Consider the following 23,243-nt stretch of genomic DNA (forward strand, 5'->3'; position numbering starts at 1 on the left):
TATTTTACATAATTTCAGAGTTCCGTGAGCTTGCTGGGTCACAGGTTATACACACCTTCAACTTCACTAGACAGTGCCAAAATGTTCTCTAAAATAAGAACAATTTATTCTATGTCAATACTTTTCAGACATATTCATTATTGCCAATCTGATGGAAAAGAATTGTTGCCAACCTGATGGCATCTCACTGTTACTTTCAACTGTATTTTCCTAATTACTAGGAAGATTCAGTGACTTCTTTATTGACCATTTATGTTTCCTCTTTCTGAAGTGACTGACCAGGTCCTTTGCCCAATATTCTATGATAACATTTGTCTTCATTTGTTTCTTTTTGTTTTGTTTCCTTTAGTAATTTGAAGGTGAATCCTCATTCTTTTTTTTTTTTTAAATGATTTTATTGGGAAAGGGGAATAAGCCTTTATTGGGGGAACAGTGTACTTCCAGGATGTAATCCTCATTCTTTTAAGAACAAACTTTATAACCACCACTTTTCCTCCAAAGCTCTTCCATCTTAACTAGATCCAGTATTATTCCGTTCATACTACTTTTCACAGCCCTCTCAATGGAAATAAATTCCTCTTATTGACACCATTTTCACAATTACCTTAAAGCTGTAATGATGTCATCCATTCCCCTCCAATATATTTACATATAACATAGAACATACCCAAATTCGATAATGTGCCTTTCAAAGCCTTCCATAATCTGTCCTCAACCAACATTTTCAGCCTATTACTCTCCTGTATATACTCTATGCACCAAATAAACTGGACAGTTTGCCACCTATCTCAGATACCCCCTGCTTTCTAATTCTGTCTTCATCTATGCAGTTCCTAGCACCCATCTGATTATTGGAAATTCTTCTTCAAGGAAAGCTCTTCCTTACAATATAATGCCAACAAATAAATATAGGAAAGAATTAGAAAATAAAATCACCATTTTGCAACCATATGAATAAAATTCATTCAGGCAAGAATCATCAGTTCATGAAAACCCACAGGGTGGTAATTTATGAGGAATAGACTATTTCACATAATCTCAAAGTATCCCTCCCCCAAATTACTCATAAGAGTAACTAAATTGAAGAAATAGAAAAAAAAACACTGTAACCAACTAATCAAAATTAGTATCATCAATAAGGGGCAAATACCACATGCCTCCAAATTTGATGTCTTGAGAAAGACACTGTTATCACTTATGCAGTATTCCAGTCAAAAATGCATAACCATGAGTAAACATCAGAGAAACCCAAACTTAGGACATTCTATAAAATACCTAGTCTGTATTATTTTAAAATATTATTCAAAAATGTTAAATGTAAAAGACAGACTAAGTACTTTTTCCAGATTAAAAATTATACATGATTCTTAACTGGATCCTGAACAGGGGAAATTACAAAGGACATTATTGGGAGAATTAATGAAATTTGAGTATGGACTATAGATTCAGGTTGTGTGCTTAATAAATATTTACTGAAATAAAAGAGCTTTCATTCCAAGAATCCACATCTAAGGAAATGCAAAGATACATATACCTGAGAAGAGAAACTGATAGGACTAATGTGCTGAAACAGTGTCTGGAGCACTGAAGATTAAAATGAACAAATTAACAATTCTGGGAATGTTCACAGAAACCATCACCACTCACCTTACTTCAAGAACAAACACATGGTCCACATGTGATTTTTCAATAAAGGCTTCAAGTTTCTAATATTGAACAGAAAACTGTTTAGCTGCCAAAGGAAATAACTGCAAAAGTGTTAGTCACCTATAAAAACATTAGATTCTTAGTTTTTACCAAAAAAAAATAAATAAATCTAGAAACACACATTATACTGCCTTTTGAATTTTAATGACACTAATAGCTTTATTTAACAAACATTGAATGACTACTATGTGCAAAGCACTGTGCTAGGTGCCATGAAAGATACAAAGATGAAAAAGACATCGTCCCTGCCCACAAGGAGCGTATAATCTAGTGGGGGAGACAAGTACACAAATAACTAGAATACAAGGCAGTAAACAACAGAGTGGGCAAGTGTTGAATGTGGCCTGAGTGTGATGCTAATTAGCCTCAAGGTTCCAGTTTGAGACACTGGTGATGTAGTGTTGGCTGCTTTGAAAATCCCATCTCAAGATTGGCATAATAGATGTTTAAGTGGTCCTACCCAAGCAGCTGGAGGCAAGAGAGTATGCCAGGTGGAGGGGCTGTTTGAAACACTGTCGTACCTACATACATGGTGCTGACACAAGTATGCAGGGACAGCTAAAAAAAGAACATATATATATATCATCTGTCCTTTGGTTAATGGCTATAGCTACTGTTTTAAACAATATACTTTTATATAAAAAGGAATTTGTATAATCCCAGAAAAATCAATTTAAGGATTAATATTAATTCAACAAAGAATCTTGCCATAGGCAATTTTCTTATTTACTAATTGATTAACTCTTTTCTCTAAATATCTATAAAGCTCTTTAGCAATTAAACAGTTAGACATCTAAGTATTGCTGAGTAACAACCTCTTATGTTCAGCCTTCTGAAGGAAATGGTCACATACCTGATAACCTGATATAATACTATTCTAATAGCAACAAGAAGGCCTTAAAGAGATTTAAGGAAAATAACTTTTAATGCGTCAATGCAAATGGAATACACATTGATTACATACAATTCAATGTCCTTTGAAAATATCTCAATGACAGCATTTGAAACCAGTTAAGGCCAGCAAAATTGAAGTGAGGAAAAAATGTCACATGTCCTGTCTTTCATTGGTTTCATACAATATTACCTACGACTATGGCAATCCAATCTTTCCTTTGAAAATTCCATTTATTAGTATTGACGAGCTTTGATTTACTTTTAGCTCGTATGCTAACGACAGCTGCTGACCACTTCCCTCTTGGTAGTGCTGACATAAATGGCAAAGTAGAAGCACACTTCCTGGCTGCTTTTCCTACTTCCTGAATTGGAGGGTTGACTGCTTAGCCTGTTTCCTTCAGTGTGTCACTGTGATCCTGGGACCTCTGCTGCTTTCTCTCAAGGAAACGAGCACGTGCATCTGATATGGATTTATCATCATTTCTTCTTTGCATTTTCTTTAGGACTTCTTTTGATATTCCATCTGAAAACATTACAAATTAATTCAGTAAAACTTTAGTTTTGAGATTCAGTACTAGAAATTTAAGTTAAAGAGAAAAAGATGCCCTGATTTTGTAATGTTATAGAGAAAAAAGAAAATTAAATTCTGTCCTTTCAAAAAAAATGATGTATTCTATGGTTTAAAAACGGTCAGTTTTCTGAGTCCTAAGGAGTCAGAAAAATTGACCCTATTCAAGCATGTAGTGCAGTTACATCCTGCAACAAAACACATGTCTAATGTTTCTAAAATGACTGTTCTATGATCTTGAACAAAATTTCTCACCATTCTATTTCTCAGGGATATCAAGTAAGGATAATATATTTTGCTCCATCAATCAGCCTCCAAAAGCTTTACTGAGAAATAAGTTTTCTTATTTCTCAAATAAGAAATATGTGTGAACTGAGAAATAAGTTTTGTGTCCTAAATCTGTAGCACAACTGTTTCAGCCTCCCAACTAGGGACCTAACATTTTATGGAAAATAAAAGATCTTCTGAAGTAACGATTCACAAAATTTTATAAACCAAATAAAAATAGTAAAGTATACTGGGAAGCAGTATGGCATAATAGTTAAGAAAGAGTACAGGACAAAGAATCAGGTTTCTTGGATTCAGAATCCAGATGCACCAATTATTAGCTATGGGATTTTCAGCAAATTATTACACACTGCTAAATACTTCCTCTGTAAGTGGAGATACGTACTTATGTCATAGGGCTATTGTGAAAATTCAATGGGGGTAATACAAGCTTTTAGCACATGATAAAACCTCAGTACATACTGTTGTTAATAATGTTTTTGGATAGAGGGGTTAAGAAAAACAAGATTAACTGAAAGGAAAGAAGGAAGTCAAAATAACTAAGTCTGAGACTCATGACAACTCTTTCCTTTCTGAGTAGGTAGAGCCAGAATCTAAGCCGTGTAACAATATTTCTGTAATTATATGAGAATTTGGACATTTGTGTTCCCTGGACTAATATCACTAGAACAAGTGATACACTCACCCTTTAGATGTTTTACATTTTCCTTATTTGTCCATCTCCTTCTTGCATCTTCTCTTGCTTCACGTCGGGCCACACTGCTCAAATCATGTGCATTAAATTCATGCAACTTGGGTAACAAATCTCTCACCCACTCATAACGGATTGGACACACAATTCTTGCGTAGACTTTGGTGGTAACTAATACCTCATGAAAAATTATCCATTCAAGTTTGGTTTCCTGTTCATGAAGCTATACAAAAGAATTCATTTGAGGATGATAACTCAATAAACTGCCTTATTCCACATTAGACTAATCAAATACTAATAGCCCAAGCTCTTCTGAATTAATCCCTGTATTCTTCAAACAGTAGGTATGAGCTTACTCAACACCTTTTCAGTTTTATGTAATATAGACGTATGCTAAACTTAACCTCAAAGTGAAAAATAGAAGACATTTACATATTACTTATTCCTACACCTTTACAAAGTTCTTCTCTTTATTAAAAATAAGGTACTTACTGCTGAGGAAGGATGAATGTGAACTGGGCTTCCACGCCCATCCATTGTGCAAAACGTTCTCCCAACAGATCTAAAAACAACAAAAAAACAAAGGATAAAGACAATACTGTAAAACAAACAAGTAAAGCACTACGTCAAACAATGAACTATTATAATATGTTCTGTTACAAAAAACACTATAAACAGGTTTATTCAACTGTCACTATAATTTTTCTGCCAATTCATTTAAAATTAATGATACAACTTAAACAGTCATTTCAGTTAAGTATAAACATTTTTGGTTAATAAGTAGTGATAGTAACAATAATATTGTATTTGTGCTTTATAGTTTCCAAAATGTTTTCATAATAAAGGCTCAAAAGAACCTGTAAGTTTTGAGAGCCAGGCACTTTATGATCAAAACTGAGATTCAAAAAATTTAGCTAGCCTTCTCAATGTCACAGAGCTAATGTTTGGTGAAAGCAAGTCCCAAACATAAGTCTTCTAACTTAAACATAGTATTCTTTATATTATATTATGTTACATCTCTTTCTTAAGGTATGAGTTTCACCATTCTAAAATCTGACAATTAGAACATCTCATCTATCCTTTTTCTAATTCATGTTCTTCATATCAAATTCTTATCCTCTTCTATACTTCCCTACATAAATGTTATTCCAAAAACTTGTCAAAATAATAACCCTCATTCAATCATCACAACTGATTTCCTATAGAACTTATATATATTCCTATTATAACCCAGATCAGACTGCATTATAATTATTTGTTTATATATCTGTACAGTATATACAGAGGATGCCAAAAAATGTATACACATTTTGAGAAAGGAAAAAACTATTAAAATTGTAATACTCAATATATACCAATAACAAAAGACAAACTCAAGTCACGTGTATACATTTTTTTGGCATCCCGGTATTTGTATAGTATAAAAATCTTTATTTGAACCATTTGAGAGTTAATTCCCAACCTATGCCCCATCAGCCCCAAATACCTGAGTGTGCATTTCCTATAATCAAGGACATTTACCTACATAACCATGATACAACCAACAAAACTAGGGAATTAACACAATACATGACTAACATTTCTTCAGACCCCACTGAAATTCTACCAAATGTCTTAATATCCTGTATAGCAAAAGGATCCAATTCAGAATCATGTATTGCCTTTACTTTTCATATCCTCTTAGTCTCCTTCATTCTGGAATACTCCCCCAGTTTTTCATTGACCTTCATTATCTTGACACCTTTAAAGGTTAAGTGATATTGTAGTATGTCCCTCAATGTGAGTTTGTCTGTTTTAGGATGATTAGATTCAGGTTATGCATCTTTGGCAGGAATATCACAGAAGTGATGCTGTGTTTTCATTATATCCTATCAAGAAGAACACGATTTTGATTTGTTTCATAACTGATAATGTTCACTTTGATTGCTTGATTCAGTGGAGAAGCATCTGCCAGGCTTCACCACTGAAAAGTTACTTTTGCCCTGGTAATTAACAAGAATTTTGTGGCGAGATGCTCAACTATGTAAATAATTCCATTTGTCATTAAACTTTTAATTTACTCATTTATTAATTTATGATTACAGACCCATGATTTCACATTTTATGCAATGGATTGTATAATCCTTTACTATCATTATTTATTTTGATGCTCAAAATTTTCCATATTTGATCAATTGGGGCCTATTCAAACTGGCTCCTGTGTACATGACACGGCCTCAACCTTCACTGATCACTTCTTTGCTTGCTGGCAAAGTAAGATGTTCTGGGCTCATCTTGCTCTTTCCCAGTCCTATTTCTCCAAAGAGCCCTGTGTCCTTTATATGGCAGATGGTTTTTCCAAGTCAAGATCTGGGTACTGAGTATATTCATTGCTATAATGGTGTCATTGCTCGCAGTCCATTTCAGAGCTAGGGTATATGTGTATGTAAATATTTATAGACACACATATAGGTTATATATACACACAGTAATATCTATTTTTATCCCCATATCTATCTAACCATCCAACTATATTAAAAAAACATACGTTCACAATGATACCCTAAAATTCCATTCCAGGACCACAAAGCTCCTTCTTGTTGTCTCCCTTTCCATATTTCTAACTCCCTACGCCATTATCTTTAATATATTTAATTACGTGATCAATTCCTCTGTATCTAACGAATCTCCCATCACCCCCACTGTTACCCCTGTCCCTACAAAGATGCCTTCTCTCACTACACTCAAACTCTGACACTAAGTACTGAACAATTCCCATGTGAATGCTTTCCCCATCCTGCTCAAGCCCTGACATCCCACACCAACTTTCCCTTCCTCAGGGATGCCACCTCAACCTGTTTGGCTTTCATACTCCACAGAGCTATCCCTTTACAAGAAACCTTGTAATTTAACGTAGGCACTGATACCCCGTGCTGGACAGCTGTCCTACAGACCCCCTCATCGCCCCACTTGAACTCCAACATCCCGCTCTGAATCACTGCAGCTCCCCCTGCACAAGTTATGAAAAGGTTCACCGTAGCTGATGCCATCATAATCACAGAGCTTAAATCAAACCGTCAATCTTTAATATTAAATAGTTCAATAATACAGTCAAGCTCATATTGCTTACCTTCGGGCTACATTTTTGAAATAACCTGCACAGAGACATCTTCGTAGTACTTCATGTTTAGGGCCTTCAAAAGTCTCTCTTGGGAAATCACTTTGCTATTGAAAGAATATATATGTGGTGGTAAATCTCACAGAACAATTTAAAATAATCTTTTCTTTTGAAAAATCAGTATTTCTAAAGATTCCGTTTTTGGCCAATATGGAGTAAGAGGGACCAGATTTACCCTTCTGCTTGAAACAACCAAAAAATGGACAAAACATATGAAGTAATGATTTCCAAAATACTGTATATCATGCAATAAGGGTTAGTGATCTCTGAGAAATAAAAGGTGAGTATTGATCAGCATAGGAATGTGAGGAAACTACCCAAAGCCAGGAAAAGAATCTCCTACAAAGATAAGAGATTACAATGTTTGGTGCTCACACAGGGTTAGGAATGGTGCCTGTTCCGACAAGCCAGACTAGAATATCTCATAATTTATATGATTTTGGTACTCAGAGGGTCTTGCCAAAATGCTACTCAAGAAAAAAGCCATTATAACAATCACCTGTTTAAGCTTCCTGATTAGTTCTCGAAGTTGAGCTTCAACACGAAATGCAGAAAATAAGCACCTCCAATGAATCCAATGTTTTTGGCACCACGAAGCTGGAGCTCCACTGTAAAACAAAAGTACCGGTATCTCAAAAATATCTTCTATAAGTGAAAGTCTAACAATCTCATTTCTATTACAAAACCAGAATCCCATAAGCAACTGTCAGCCCTTTTATGAGACCTGTCCAATTACTGAAAAAAGCACTTTAAAGAATTTGAAAAAACAAATTAATGCAGGTATCTCTGAGTGAATTAAAAAATAATTTGCAAATGGGTATCTTTTTAATCACATGCTTTAACAAATATCCAATCATTTTCTCATCTGAGCTACTTATATAGAACCAAAATTCCATTAGGTCATTTTCTGGAAAGGTTTAGGGAGAGAAGAGAACTATTATATAATAAATGCCTACTGAGTTAACAGTCACCTGACATAGATAAATCTCACTAATGTTCATAAAAATACCAGTGAGGTCAATATCATCCTCACTGAACCGAATTTTCTACAGTCACCTATGATAGTAAGTACATATTGGAGCTATATTTCAAATTGACAATTTCCAGTACATAGAACTCACATACCTTGATTTGCACTGTTCAAAGATGACAGCTAAAGTTGCAAAGTCGTTAAAGCCTCCAGCTTTAGCTGCCAGTTCTCTATGTCTCTGTTCTGCCTCCTTCTGGTACTCTGGATCAACTAAAATGACAATTGGAGAGGCAATTTAGTTCTACTTTACATCAAGTGTTTACATTCACTTTGTTTATTCAAGATCATTAAAATCTGTCTAGCCCTCTGGGGTGGAATAAAGTGCAACTATATTAACTCTTCCGGGGGGGACTCTAATTCTCCCGTAATTTCTTTTTCTTCTTTTAACGACACTTCCTGAGATTTTACCAGAACAGTAACATTATTTCTCCCAATCCATTTGCCTTTAAAATAGTATTTGGAATTTTTTAAATTCATTTTTAGCATAAGAGTAACCCATGCTCACATGTTTAAAAATTGTGTCAAAGTTCAATGTTCTCCACTTTGTCACATTACCCATAAACCAATCCTCAAGGCTAACCACTGTTTAGTGTGTGTCCTTCAAGATATTTCCTATGTATATAATAAGCATATGTATATAGTGATTTATTTTTACATAAATGGGATATGTGTTCTGAAACTTCCTTTATTCACTTAATAATAGCTCATGTCAGTACATACAGAATTATTCCTTCTCAAAATAGCTATATCGTATTCCCCAGGGGTATAAAGAACATAACACAATTTAACCAAGTCCTTATTTATCCAATTCCTAATTATGGGTAATTAGGACAGCCATATAGGCAGAACTGAACTACTATGAACTTTTTAGTTTTCTTTTTTAACTTTATATTGAAGTATATAACATGCATACAGAAAACTACACAGGTCATAACTGTACAGCTCAATAAATATACCATACTAATGTACCCAACATGCAGATCAACAAATAGAGTATTATCAACATTCCAGAAGCCCTCTTTTTGCTCTCCTTCCAATAACTAACCTCCACAAGGGCAACTATTTCATGACTTCTAACCCCAAAGAAGGGTTTTGCCTGTTTCTAAACTTTGTATAAATGCACTTTATCTGTCTGGTTTCTTTTGCTCAACATTTTCTTTTTGAGATTATCTGTTATTGACTTTGACCCAATTCCACTCAGGACTGCCCAAGTTCACCACATAACACTTTACCCAGGCTAATCTTTCAGTCCCATTTTTCAAAATTTCCTAGGCCTCCTTCCTTCATTGCACCACATCATACCACAATTCCTATTCATTCAGTATACCCATCACAGCTAGATTTAGCAGAGGTATCACGTTGCCTGATTTCAGGGAGCAGTACTTATACAAACTACAATGGGAATCTGTAAAGCAACAGTTCCTGGTATTAGGAGGAAAGCAATCTGATTTTTAAAAAATACTCATAAAGATATAAAGACTTCCATCCCAGACTTTAAGTAGCTTGTACCTATGTTACCTGGGTAACACTGAAGGAAGCTGCTAGAGACAAAAGGAGAGAGACTACAGTAATGTTGAAGTTCATATCATACACAGTTCCTACAATCTCAGCAAGTTTATCCTCTGACTAAACAATAGTTTGACTATCCATCTTTAATTACTTTCCCAGTAGACTTGGCATTTTCTTTAACTTATTATCTTTCCCCAGATAAAATTCTATTCAGTTTTACATCATGCAAATAGGTAAATGCTACTGAGGCAAAAACTATAAATAAAAGCTAAAGCAGCAAAACAAGGCTATATCAGCTAAACTCCCTTTGAGAAAATAATTCAATATTTCTCTATATAGTAATCAATCAGAAAACAAAACTTACACAGAAAGAGGTTCAATAACGGTTCTCAGAACTGAAGTGGCCGAATAAGGCTATACGTGTCTCATATCAATAAAGTACCCTTTATTTCTAAAAATATCACAGTTAAAATAATTAAAAGAAAAACTTTAAAACCAATCTAATGTTATTTTAAATTTTTTCTACCTTAAGGCAATGCTCTTCACCGCTTAAAAAATATTTATTTATCAGCCCTCACTTCACTGTCTGACTTCTAAAGCTATATCTATAATAACAGACATTCTGCACACAGTTTACTACAGCCAAAGAGGTTACTAAAAATGTTGACAAGATCATCATTTTGATGTTTAAAATCGAGATTCAATGTTATGTCTGAGAATACTAGCCAGTTTTACCAATAAGTATATAGTAAACTAAATTAGGTGATCTATAATGACTAAAACCCAAGCCAGAAGAGACCGCTTAACCTATAAAGACTGTAATTTAATTTTTGTTGTGTTTGAATTTTTAACTATATACATATATTGGGAATGGTGGTATGAAGAGGTAGGCAGAACCTCTCTCTGAGAGAGACATCTATTGAACTAGTCAAAAGTATCAAAGACAGTCATTCAAGGTCTCCGGAGAGTGACTGAATCTATCAAATTCCCTAAGAACAGTAGGAAGCATTGCCTTCAAATAGGAATGACACTCATCCCCCCAAAGCCTGTGTGAAGAACGATTATTCCAGAGGGCTTGGCAGCCTGAGAGTGGCACCCTTTTTTTTCACCCACAGCTCCTACTGTGTAGGGAGGAGCAAGGCTGAGCAGCTAAATGAATGGGAGAACAGTTAACGACAGTGCAAAATTTCTTTACAGCTCTACTGTAGAAGAGCTGTTTCCAGTGAGTTCAGCAGCTGAGGAGAATCTCCCACTACTACCAGTTTCCTAGAGCTATTCAGCTATTATTTTTTTGGCAGCCAGTGAATATCCACAGAGCCCATCTTGCCAAGCTTTGTGCTGAGGAAGACACATACTAGTCAGAGGTGGGAGCTCAAGTTCCCACCACCTTCTCACCTCTGCTCTATGGGGAGGACCCAGGAGGGGCAGCCAATGAAGAGCAGGCTCCCAATCAAGCCCCAGTTAATGCTCCATAGCACAGGGATTCTTCCCAGAGCAGGGTGGGGACACACACTGTCAAAGACTGGCAATAGTTTGCCCCTGCAAAGGTGCTCAACTTCATTTGGATCAGACTATGGAGCAATTTATGCCCTAGGACATTGTCAAAAACAACAGAGCAATTAGTGGAGACTTAACAGTTTGGTATGGTACTAAATGTGGCAGAGCAGCCAAAAATTTAACAGATCAGAGAAACCTGCTAAAACTATAGCTGTCCAATGTTCTGGAAGACTGTGCAGATGCCCAAGGTTGTACTTTTGGAGGAGCAAAAGGAAAGGGAACATCTGAGCCTCTGGTTTTGGCTGAAGACAGGACAAACTCATAAATTCCCTGAACCGTGAAAACTGTCTCCAAACCACACAACACTGATCCAATAGTAAAGGGTAAAAACATCACTGGCTTAAGGGGTCGAGGTACAACCTCCAACCAATCAGTGGGTGGCTGTTAGAGTTGAAATGTACAATAAACAAAATGAAAACTTCACTCAGTGTGGTTCAACTGTAGATTTGGACAGGCAGAAGAGCGAATCATCAAAATATAGATCAAGGGAGATTGTGCAATCCAAACAACAGAAGAGGTAACAAAATGAAAAATGAGCAGTCTCAGAGAAATGTGGGGCACCATTAAGCACAGGGAGTGCCAAAGAGAGCAGAGACAGGGGCAGAAAAATTTTTGAGGAAATAACAGCTGAAAGATTCCACAATTTAATTAAAAAAACACACAACTACACATTCAAAGAGTTTAATGAACTCCAAGTAAGATAAAACCAAAGAGAGCCACAGATACATAATAGCCAAACTACTAAAAGCAGCAAAAGAATAATGATATTTTCACAATAGAACTCCAATAAAATTAACAACTGACTTCTCAATAGAAAGGATAACAGCCAGGAGATTAAGGGATGATATATTCATAGTGCTGAAAGAAAACGACCGTCAACTAAGAATCCTACATCCAGCAAAACTGTATTTCAAAATGAAGGCAAAACAAAGACATTCCCATATAACAAAACCTGAGAGAATTTATCGCTAGCATACCTGCCTTGTAAGAAATAATAAAGGTTGGGGGGTGGGAGATGACGGTAAGGGGGATCAAATATATGGTGATGGAAGGAGAACTGACTCTGGGTGGTGAACACACAATGGGATTTATAGATGATGTAATACAGAATTGCACACCTGAAATCTATGTAATTTTACTAACAATTGTCACCCCAATAAATTAAAAAGAAATAATAAAAGGAAATTATTCAGACTGAAAGGAAGTGACACCAGATGGTAATTTGAGGGACACTAAAAAAACAGTACTGGTAAAAGTAAATATATATGAAAATAAGAAGGAGTATATGATTTTTTATTATATTCCCTTATGTGATTTAAAAAGAAACGACATGAAACATTATCTGTAAAATTGTACTGTTTGTCCTATAACATAGAAATGTAATATATTTGACAATAACAACACATATATTATCTATTTTTTTAAAAAGGGGCCTAGGTCTAAGGAAAATAAACCCAATCCTGAAACTAACATAACAATAGAAAAGGCTACTGCTTTATTTATAGTTATATTTTTGCTGTGTGGAATCTAGAAACACTGATAAATCTCTGAGCTACCTTAGTGCTTTGGGGGTAATTCATGTTTCATATTCATTAACATCACTGAGATCAAGTGCTTCACAAAGACAAGACTTAAAATTTCTCATCAAATCAAAGCACAGAATACAAAGACTGTATATATCTTGACAGGGGTTTGGGTTATGGGTGCAAGCATTTCACAAAATTAATTGAATCATATACCTAAGACTTACATTTTGCTACATGTAAATTTCTCTTTAAAAAGTGCAGTAAATATTGAACTCTAGTTATAAAGGGTTGCCTTTCACAGTGGTATAGCTTAACAATTCTGAAACTTTCGTATATTCTAGGGACAATGGACAACTTCAATACAAACTCTGGACTAGATAATAGTATTACATCAATGTTAAATTTTCCTAATTTTGATACATGTACTATGATTAAATAAGAGATTCCCCTTTTTCTTAGTAAATATTTTGTAGTAAAGGAGCACAATGTTTCCAATTTATTCTAAAATGATTCAGAGAAAAAAAATTTTTTTATAAATATATATGTATATATATACACATATAATTATACATATATACATATATATATAGAGAGAGAGAACAATTAAGCAAAATGTTAAAAACTGCTGAAACTAGATAAAAGGTATAAAGGAGTTCCTTTACTATCCTTTCAACAACTCTGTAAGTTTGAAATTGTATTTCAATAAAATGTGACCTCCCCCCCCCCAAAAAAAAAGAGGCTAACACCAGACTGGTTTCATCTATTTAAATATTCCAACAAAGAAAAACATTTCCTTTTTCTGGCCTTATAACACTATTAGAATTGGATCACCTTAATCCAACTCACTGGTTTTACAAATGAAAAACAGTGGACATCCCTACCCCCCAACTAGAAGAAAGCAAAGCTGACATGTGACAAACTAAGTTGTGTCCCATACTGACACACCCAGAAAGGAAAGAAACAGAGGTTTAAAGATATGGAAACCTCAAATTCTCTAAGGGGACAAGGGCCAAACTACCATTTCCTTTGATTCTTAAAAAAAGGTTAATATATTACTAATGTACTATAACCGGGCAAGGTTCACCATACTATCTTTCCTTACCAGTGAAAGGAAATTAACTCTCAGCCAAGAACATTATATACTCCCTATTTCAAACAACTAAGTTAAAGGATAATGAAATGTAAAACCTGTTTGTCCTCAGTTTCATGTCCCACAGGACTAGGTATATAGTAATCAAAAAATGCTCAGTGAAATACTGAAGACCTAAATAAATGGAGATACTCTGTGTACATGGATAGGAAGACTCAATACTGTCAAGATGTCAGTTCTTTCCAACTTGATCTACAGATTCAACGATATTCCAAGTAAAGTCCCAGAAAGTTATTTTGCGGATATCCACAAACTGTTCTAAAGTTTATATAGAAAGGGAAAAGATCCAGAATAACCAAATCAGTGTTGAAGGGAAAGAGCAAAGTCGAAGATCTGACCCTACCCAACTTCAAAAGTTACTAAAAAGCTCCAATAATCAAGACAGTGCGGTACAGACAGAAGAATTGAAAAATAGACCAATAGAAGAGAATACAAGGCCCAGAAACAGACCCACACAAACAGAGGCAAATGATCTTTGACAAAGGAGCAAAGGCATTTCAATGGAGAAAGGATAGTCTTTTGAACAAGTGGGGCTGGAACAAATGGACATCCAACTCCTAGAAGATAACATAGGAGAAAATCTAGATGACCTTGGGTATGGTGATGACTTTTCAGATAAAACACAAAGGGCATGACCCATGAAAGAAATAATTGATAAGCTGAACTTCATTAAAATTAAAAACTTTTGGGGCCGGCCCGGTGGCTCAGGCAGTTGGAGCTCTGTGCTCCTAACTCCAAAGGCTGCTGGTTCGATTCCCACATGGGCCAGTGGGCTCTCAACCACAAGGTTGCCAGTTCAATTCCTCGACTTCTGCGAGGGATGGTGGGCAGGGCCCCCTGCAACTAAGATTGAACACGGCACCTTGAGCTGAGCTGCCGCTGAGCTCCCGGATGGCTCAGTTGGTTGGAGTGCGTCCTCTCAACCACAAGGTTGCCGGTTCGACTCCTGCAAGGGATGGTGGGCTGCGCCCCCTGCAACTAGCAACGGGTAACTGGACCTGGAGCTGAGCCGCACCCTGCACAACTAAGACTGAAAGGACAACAACTTGAAGCTGAACGGCACCCTCCACAACTAAGATTGAAAAGACAACAACTTGACTTGGAAAAATGTCCTGGAAGTACACACTGTTCCCCAATAAAGTCCTGTTCCCCTTCCCCAATAAAATCTCTAAAAAAAAAAATTTAAAAACTTTTGCTCTGCAAAAGACAATGTAAAGAGAATGGGAAGACAAGCCATAGACTGGGAGAAAATATTTGCAAAAGACATATCTGATAAAGGACTATTATCCAAAATACACAAAGAAATCTCAACAGTAAGAAAACAAATAACCCAATTTAAAAAGACCTGAACAGACACCAAAGAAGATATACAAATGGCAAATAAGCATATGAAAATAAGGTTAACATCATATATCATCAGGGAACTGAAAATTAAAACAACAAGATACCACTACATTACCTATTAGAATGGCCAAAATCCAAAACACTGACAATACCAAGTGCTAGTGAGGATGTGGAGCAACAGGAATTCTCAGACTCCTTGTTGGTAGGAATGCAAAATGGTGCAGACCTTTGGAAGGTTTGGAAGACAGTTTGGCAGTTTCTTACAAATCGAAACATATTCCTATCATACGATTCAGCAGAGCTGAAAAGCCATGTCCACACAAAAACCTGCACATAGATGTTTATAGCAGCTTTATTCATAACTGTCAAAACTTGAAAGCAACCAAGATGTCCTTCAATAGGTGAATGGATAAACAAATTCCAAACCAATGGAATATTACTGAGCAATAAAAAAAAAGCTATCATGCCACAAAAACACATGGAGGAAACTAAAATGTACATTGCTAAGTTAAAGAAGCCAATCTGAAAAGGTTACCTACTGTATGATTCCAACTATATGGAATTTTGGAAAAGGCAAAACTATGGAAACAGTAAAAAGATCAATGTCTGCTAGGGGTATAGGGAAGGGATGTAGAGATGAATAGGTGGATACCCTGTGGGGTATCTTTAGGGCAGTGCTATTCTGTATAATATTGTAATGATGGATATGTGTCATTAGAAATTTGTCAAAACCCATAGAATATACAACACAGTGATCCCTTTAATTAATAATGTGTCAATATTGGTTCATTAATTGTAAAAAATATACCATACTAATAAAAGACATTAATACTAGGGGAAATAGTGCATGTCTATACTTTCCTTCAATTTTTCTATAAACCTAAAACTGCTTTAGAAAATAAAGTCTATTAATTAAAAAATAAAGCTCATCAGTAAGCTTCTTACCAGGTCGAATGAAGACATTTTCCACAGACAACATTGCTGCTATTGGAAGTAATAGATCTTCACAGTCCAGAGAAGCAGCCTTTATTACTGCACATGTCAGATGTGGAGGGAGAGGGAATTCCACCATAGACAAACCCAGTCTGGTCACATGGCCGCTCCTTAACAGAAAGAAAAAGTTCTTAAGTCTTTCTACCTTAGGAGAGTACAAATGAAATGTTCATCATTCATAATAAATCAGACATAATTTAGATTACCTTAAATCACCTCCAGAAATTCAATTAAATACAGGAAACATGATACACTGTGGTCATTGATAAGAGAAATATAAAGATGATAAATTCCCTGCTGTTAAGGGCCAATACATCCAAAAAAAACTAAACAATGATGCAGAATAAAGTAGTATAATAAAAGACACAAAATGTTATAGAAACATAGAGTGTCCTTGAAGAAATGAAAGAATGATAATTACTAGATCTTTCCCCATTACACAATCATGAGAGACAAAGATTCTGGTTCTATCATTTTGATGCACCCAGCATAACACCTGGCACTGAAATGGTACTCAGAAATTACTTATCAAATAACACCAATATCAAACAAAAATAGTTTTATGGTATAATTTTTAAATTCAGAATCGAGGTGAAGAAAGACTGAAGACAACTTCGAATTTCAGCTAAAACAATCCTTTCAATTCAAAGAAATCATTTTCTACTTATACAGGAAAGTATTAAGAACCCATTTTAAAAAGAGATTAACATCTGCTGTGGTCAGGATTTGGGGGGTTTTGTTTGTTTTTACCTGTCAATAGCATCACACTGGTAAAGTTGCTTAAGAGCTTCCAAAATAAGTCTCTCATTAGGTGGATCCAAATAGGGAAACCTGTGTTAAATGAGATATAAAATGAGTTTCCATTCCTTGAACATGGTAAGATTTTATACTGACCTGGAAATTTCTTTAAAAGGTTTTATTTGTCCTATTTTTCTAGTTTTGTTTTTGTTTCGTTTTTTTTTTTTTTTAAGCATTCTATGATCATGATCAGCATTCAGCAAAGGAGGAAATAATTTTTTCTGAATTATACTCTTCTATTAATTCAAGAAGCAATTCTTTTGGCTCTCCCTTAGCTGGAATACTTTCATCATTCTTGTTTACTTACCTTAACCCTGCCCCATTCTTCATAGCCAGTGTCAACTCTGTTCTGTAGTCCATAATTTTTATTACAATTTTATAAAACAGTGGAGAAAAATTAATTGCAAGTGGACAAAAATTACAAATTGCTTAACAGTACTTCAAAATAGCGTCTGATAAAATGGTAAGTATATTCAATTAATTTTACCATATTTGCTTTATGTATGTATGTATATGTACTTATTTTCTCCTGAACTATCTGAAGGCAAGTTGAAAATATAATGCTAATTCACCCCCAAAATACTTCAGCATGAATCCCCTGAAAATAAGGGCATTCTCTTACATAACCACAATACCATTAATGAACATAGGACAATTAAAGCTATTCTTAAAGAGTAACGGAGCAGCATATAACCAAGCATGAATACATACACACATACACACACACACTTTTACACAAGAACAATTAATATTTTCTGCACTGTATTATTTTTTCCACCATAGGTCTTGCGATGATAAATCATCTGCTCCAATTTTGTACCTTGAAAAAGGTCCAACAAAGGACAAAAGGTCCGATATCTTATTTAAAAAAAGTCCATTCCAAGATTAACAGCTCTATTTAAAAACAAATAAACAAAAATCTCACAGACTGTTCCACAGTCAGCTTTCCTACAACTTGTACCAATAATTCCTGGTTTCTTCTAGAGCAAGAGTTGGAAAACACTTTCTGTAAAAGGCCAGATAGCAAATACTTTGGTTTTGCAGACCATATGGTCTCTGTCACAATTACTCAACTCTGCTGTTATAGCGAAAGAAGCCACATGTGAATGGGCATGGCTATGTTCCAATAAAGTTTTATTTACAAAAATGGTCAGTGACCCTGAATCATAGTTTGTGACCCCTGCCCTACAGCAATACCAAACTAGTCAGCTTCCTCTTCAATGTAAGAGCCCCTTCAGGTATGTGAAAACTACAATTATTTTTCTCCCTTGGTTATACCAATTACCAATCTGCCAAGCACTCCTTGTATTATTTGGTCTCTAAGAGACCTGCCATACCTAATTATTACCTTTTAGAAAAACTCTAGTGTCAAATTGCTCATAAAACATAATAATATCCAAAATTGAACGCCAAATGTAGTGACCAACACAGAACAGGAATGCTACCATTCCCAGTCATCTGGACATTGCTGTCTATTAATATAACCAAAGTCTATGCCTATGGGATTTCTTAAATTGTTTTTCAAACAGAATAGTAATTGCAAACTCATATTAAGTTTGTGGTAAGCTGATAATTTCAGATTATTTTTCACATGAATTTCTTAATGTGCAACCAAAACACAAGATACAAAATGTATCCTTTCAGATCTTTACCTTGTTAATTTTTCCCAAGGTTCTGGCCTGTTGAGATCATTCTAGATCTTGGTTTTAATCATCTACCAATGAGATGTCCAGACATTTTTCCAGTAATCTGATAATCAGGGCTTCAATATCTTTATTTAATATTTTCATTCAAAATGCTTATTAGGAAAGAGAAAAGTTCAGCATACTACCAGTAAAACCTCCATCTCGGCTACACTAAGCAATTAATCAATACTTTCTGGATTTGGCTATTTGGCAAATATATACTATTCAGCAGTACTGTCACCTCCTTATTCACAAAGATGTCAGATGTCATCTTGTTAAATATTGTGCTGAAAACAAAAGACATTAGGGTATTATTCAACAAATTCTTGTAATGTACGCATTGTGTAGATGGTCCTGTTTTCAAACTGAAAAGGAAGTGGTTTATAATGACACATTCTTTGTGAACCATTTTGATTCACACTGATTATTATAAATCACCATGAAATTCTCTTAAACCATTTTCCAATAAACTATGCTAGAGTCTTCTAAGAATCAATGTCAAGCTTTCTGGGCAGTTGTTTCCAGAATCTGCCCTTTTCTTAAATGGAAAAATCAAGGCATTTGCATTTCTCACCATTTTCTACATAATTTCTCATGGACGACCCACAATACCTCTAACATGCAAATTCTTTCAGTACCATGAAAATAACGTTTAAAGCCTCAAGACAGACTCATTTATGGTCATTAGGTTTTCGCTTATTATTTTCTAATCCATCTTCATCATCAATTCCTCCTTATCTAGACTTGTTCTTATCTTTCCAGTTTTAAAATCATTTGTGATGGAAGAGAAAGGGGAAGCAAAATAACTGAAAAGCTCCATTTTCTTTCTGTCATCTATGAATAGAATACCATCTACTCCAAATACTGGTTCTATCTCACCTTATTCTACAAAAATCTTAAAAAGAAAGGGAGCGAAGTCTTTTTTTTCTTTCTTCTACTTTGGGGACTTTTAGTATATTCTAAGTCTTAAAACTTAAGATAGAAAAATAACTCAGTGCAGATGATATTAAGTAATTATTGTTCTTATTTTTCTAATATATTTTTTCTAATACATATTTATTCTTGGTCATATGCTGTTCCGCTATCCTTAGTGAATATTACATTTAAATCTGGGTTCATCTGAAAGCTGTTTGGCCATTTAAATTTCTTTAAATGCCTCTGCTTTCTCACTGGTATCATTTATAATTAAATTTCATGTATTACAAGCTTTCCTCTTTCTAAGGCCTATATTCTCATTTTAAAAATCTCTAGTCTCATGATAGTATCCAAAAAAAATTTTAATTGGCTTCCCAAGAGTATACAACACATATTTGGATGCATTTAGTAATTATTTCCCCTCTTATCGTGAATTTAAAGAATGTGTGGTCACCTTTTCCCAAGTTCTTGACACTTTACATTCCCAGACAACTAAGACCAAAATTAAGAACAAGACATTACTTTCTTTCATTACTTCCTCTACCATGTATAATATGAAATTTTAAGCCCCTACAGTAATATTCTATACTGTACCAATGAATTACATAGTTTAACATTTGACTAATTTAACAGTTGTTCTATTTTTTGCTTCGTGTGTCTGAATCTTATTTCCCAATATAACTTAAGCTTACTGAAAGTAAAAAACTACTACAGAGTATGACTCTGTCTCTCACAGTGTGTGGTACAATGCTGGCCAAACAAAAGATGCTATTAAAAAAAAAACTTTTGAGCTGGAATTAGGGTCACTATACACGTTTCATAATAGATAAACAGTGGTCACTAAATGATCCAAATAATAGAAGCATGAAGCACACCATTAAGCCAAAGTTAAAATATGGGCAAGAGATCAAATTCCAATAAAGCAACGCAAAGAAGCCTTTTATTAGGGTCTGACTGAACCTTGAGATGTAGGAATGTCTGGGTCAAATATTTCAAAAGAATTTCTGAGAAATAACCTGGCTCCACCATGACAAACTTTCCTTTTTTTCTCTTTAAAGTTGTCTACATACCTTATAACATCGTGTATGGCAAGGCACTTTAAGGTCAGAACTACAGATGTCAAACTAGTTCTCTTAATCTCAGGGATCACGTGGTCAGGCATACACTGGTTCCAAAAATCTTTACTATAGATCCGAAAGCATTTTCCAGAGGAAGTCCTGCCAGCTCGGCCACTTCGCTGTAAGGCCTCACTCCTTTAGAAGAAAAAAAAACCACAAGTTCCCAAAATGTTCTGCGGGTTTCCTAAGTAATTAACTTCCCATCCCCGAACCAACTAGAAATTATGTAATCCACTATTCTTTAAACAAAAAAGCTTGACATGAAGACTTACTTTGAAATTGGAACCACCTCCAGGATGTCCAACCCTAACCTGGGATTGTGATTTAACTGCTTCACAAAGCCACCATCTACCACATATCTAAGGAGAATGAAAACAGTTAAGTTTGTAGACAATAAGGAAAGACTTGTTAATTTTCAACTACTTTGGATTCTCCTTTCCCACCAAACTAACAACTACATGATGATTTTTACATTAACTGTAAAACTTGAAAGTCAGGAAACTGGAGCCCTCACATTTCCTGGTGGAAATGTAAAATGGTTTAGCCAATGTGGAAAACGGTTTGGAGGTTCTTCAAAATAGTAAACATAAAATTACCATATGATCCGGAAATGCCATTCTTAAGTAAACAAACAAATGAAAAGAGTACTGAACAAATACTTGTAAACGTACGTTCATAATAGCACCACCAGCACTATGTGCACTAAGAGCCAAAAGGCAGAAACAACCTAAATGCTCATTACCCACTAAGGGATGAATGGATGAACAAATTATGGCATATGCATATAATGGAACATATACTATATTCTGAGTAACTGCTTAAAGGATACAGTAGGGTTTTATTTTGGGGTGATGAAAATATTTTAGGATACAGTAGGGTTTTATTTTGGGGTGATGAAAATATTTTAAAACTAGATAGAGGTGGTGGTTGTACAGTGTTGTAAATGTACTAAATACTACTTAGCTGTTAAATTTTCTCCTCTAAAAAAAAAAAAAAATCAAACTTGAAATTCATCTCTAGACCATTCTAACAGGTTCAGAATTTAATTCCAGCCAGTCTTTAACAATGCCATTTTAAGCCAATTAAATGGTGAACAAGTCAGGTAAAAAAACAAATTAGGAATAGCAATAAGTCTATCATTCTCTAAGGGAACATTCTGGAACACGCTATTTAATAATTTTTGATGGAAACAGAAATTTACTCAGGCAAGCTGTCCTCTAAGACTATAGTAAAACCATTACTTTTTAAAGAAAGGAGAATAGGAGCAGAAATTAAACTTCCTCTCAGATATAGGTGATCATTTTACCCAAAATACATATGATTTGGGGGATTCAGCTCCAGCCTTCCAATGGCAGACAGATTTAGGTAAGGATATAAAATACATTGGGTAAAAGATAAATATCCAAAAAGGATGTGGTTCAAGAGTCTGAAAGAACTTCACATTAGCTATCAGTATAGATTTTAAATTTCCAAGTGTTTCTCGATTATATTCAAAAATTTTGTGGCATTGTTGATTACATTAAAAAATAAGAGACCTGCATCATTCATTTCACAAAAAGGCGAAAAGTGAAAAACAGTACTGCCCAATAAATACTTCAACATATAAGTTTACTCTACCAAGTGGAGCTACCAGGTGAGAAAAGGGCTATCAGATCATTGTAGGTATACGCTAGTAATGAGAGCACAGAAAAACAGATTTGGCTTCCTATTTAGTGAAACCCGTGAAGCATTATGTATAATCTTAAATTTGGGAAGAGAAAGCTACAAGTCACCAAGTACAAGTAGTTCAAAAGTGTGAACAAGAATATTATGTGCACATCCTACTCCATCTCCTATTCATAGCAATCAATAATTGCTAATAATTGCTATTCAAAAAACGATAGGTGATTACAAGTTAAGCAGGTGAGAAGGAAATTAGTAGAGGGCACAGAGAAGCAAACACAATATTTTATGATTCCCTAAGTGGCTTCCTTGGCTTTAAAAGAAATATTAAAAGTTGTACCTGATTCCATCTATTGTCAAAGATGTTGCAGAAATATTGGTGGATATGACACATTTTCTAATTCCAGGTGGAGGTGGCAAAAATATTCTCCTCTGTTGATCTAAAATACATGCAAAGAGAAAATACTTATAACATGCATTTGTAAAACTCATTTTGAAAAACTCATTTCTTTTCATTAAAAGTTGTATTTTCTTCACCTATTTAATTATCTTGTATTCAAAATATAATAGCAAAAACTATTTTTTCCTCACCGTTCACTGTTAAGATTTCTACATCCATGGAATGATTATTATTGCTAAAATAAACCCTAC

General features: G+C 34.9%; 1 protein-coding gene across 1 annotated transcript in view; it reads right to left on the bottom strand.

The window, feature by feature from the left end:
• Positions 1-1,835: 1,835 nt before the first annotated feature.
• DHX40 (DEAH-box helicase 40) overlaps positions 1,836-23,243 on the bottom strand; it is a 35,889-nt gene continuing 14,481 nt past the window's right edge. The window contains exons 8-18 of the mRNA XM_019736385.2: positions 22,933-23,032; positions 21,203-21,289; positions 20,883-21,065; positions 17,165-17,245; positions 16,367-16,524; positions 8,431-8,545; positions 7,805-7,913; positions 7,258-7,352; positions 4,641-4,710; positions 4,143-4,371; positions 1,836-3,124 (exon numbers count right to left, since the gene is read on the bottom strand). Coding sequence (XP_019591944.2) covers positions 2,985-3,124; positions 4,143-4,371; positions 4,641-4,710; positions 7,258-7,352; positions 7,805-7,913; positions 8,431-8,545; positions 16,367-16,524; positions 17,165-17,245; positions 20,883-21,065; positions 21,203-21,289; positions 22,933-23,032 — 1,367 coding nt within the window. The 3' untranslated portion in view covers positions 1,836-2,984. The remainder of the gene's footprint in view (positions 3,125-4,142; positions 4,372-4,640; positions 4,711-7,257; positions 7,353-7,804; positions 7,914-8,430; positions 8,546-16,366; positions 16,525-17,164; positions 17,246-20,882; positions 21,066-21,202; positions 21,290-22,932; positions 23,033-23,243) is intronic.

Source organism: Rhinolophus sinicus, linkage group LG15, assembly GCF_036562045.2.
Source record: "Rhinolophus sinicus isolate RSC01 linkage group LG15, ASM3656204v1, whole genome shotgun sequence".
NCBI classification, from domain to species: Eukaryota; Metazoa; Chordata; class Mammalia; order Chiroptera; family Rhinolophidae; genus Rhinolophus; species Rhinolophus sinicus.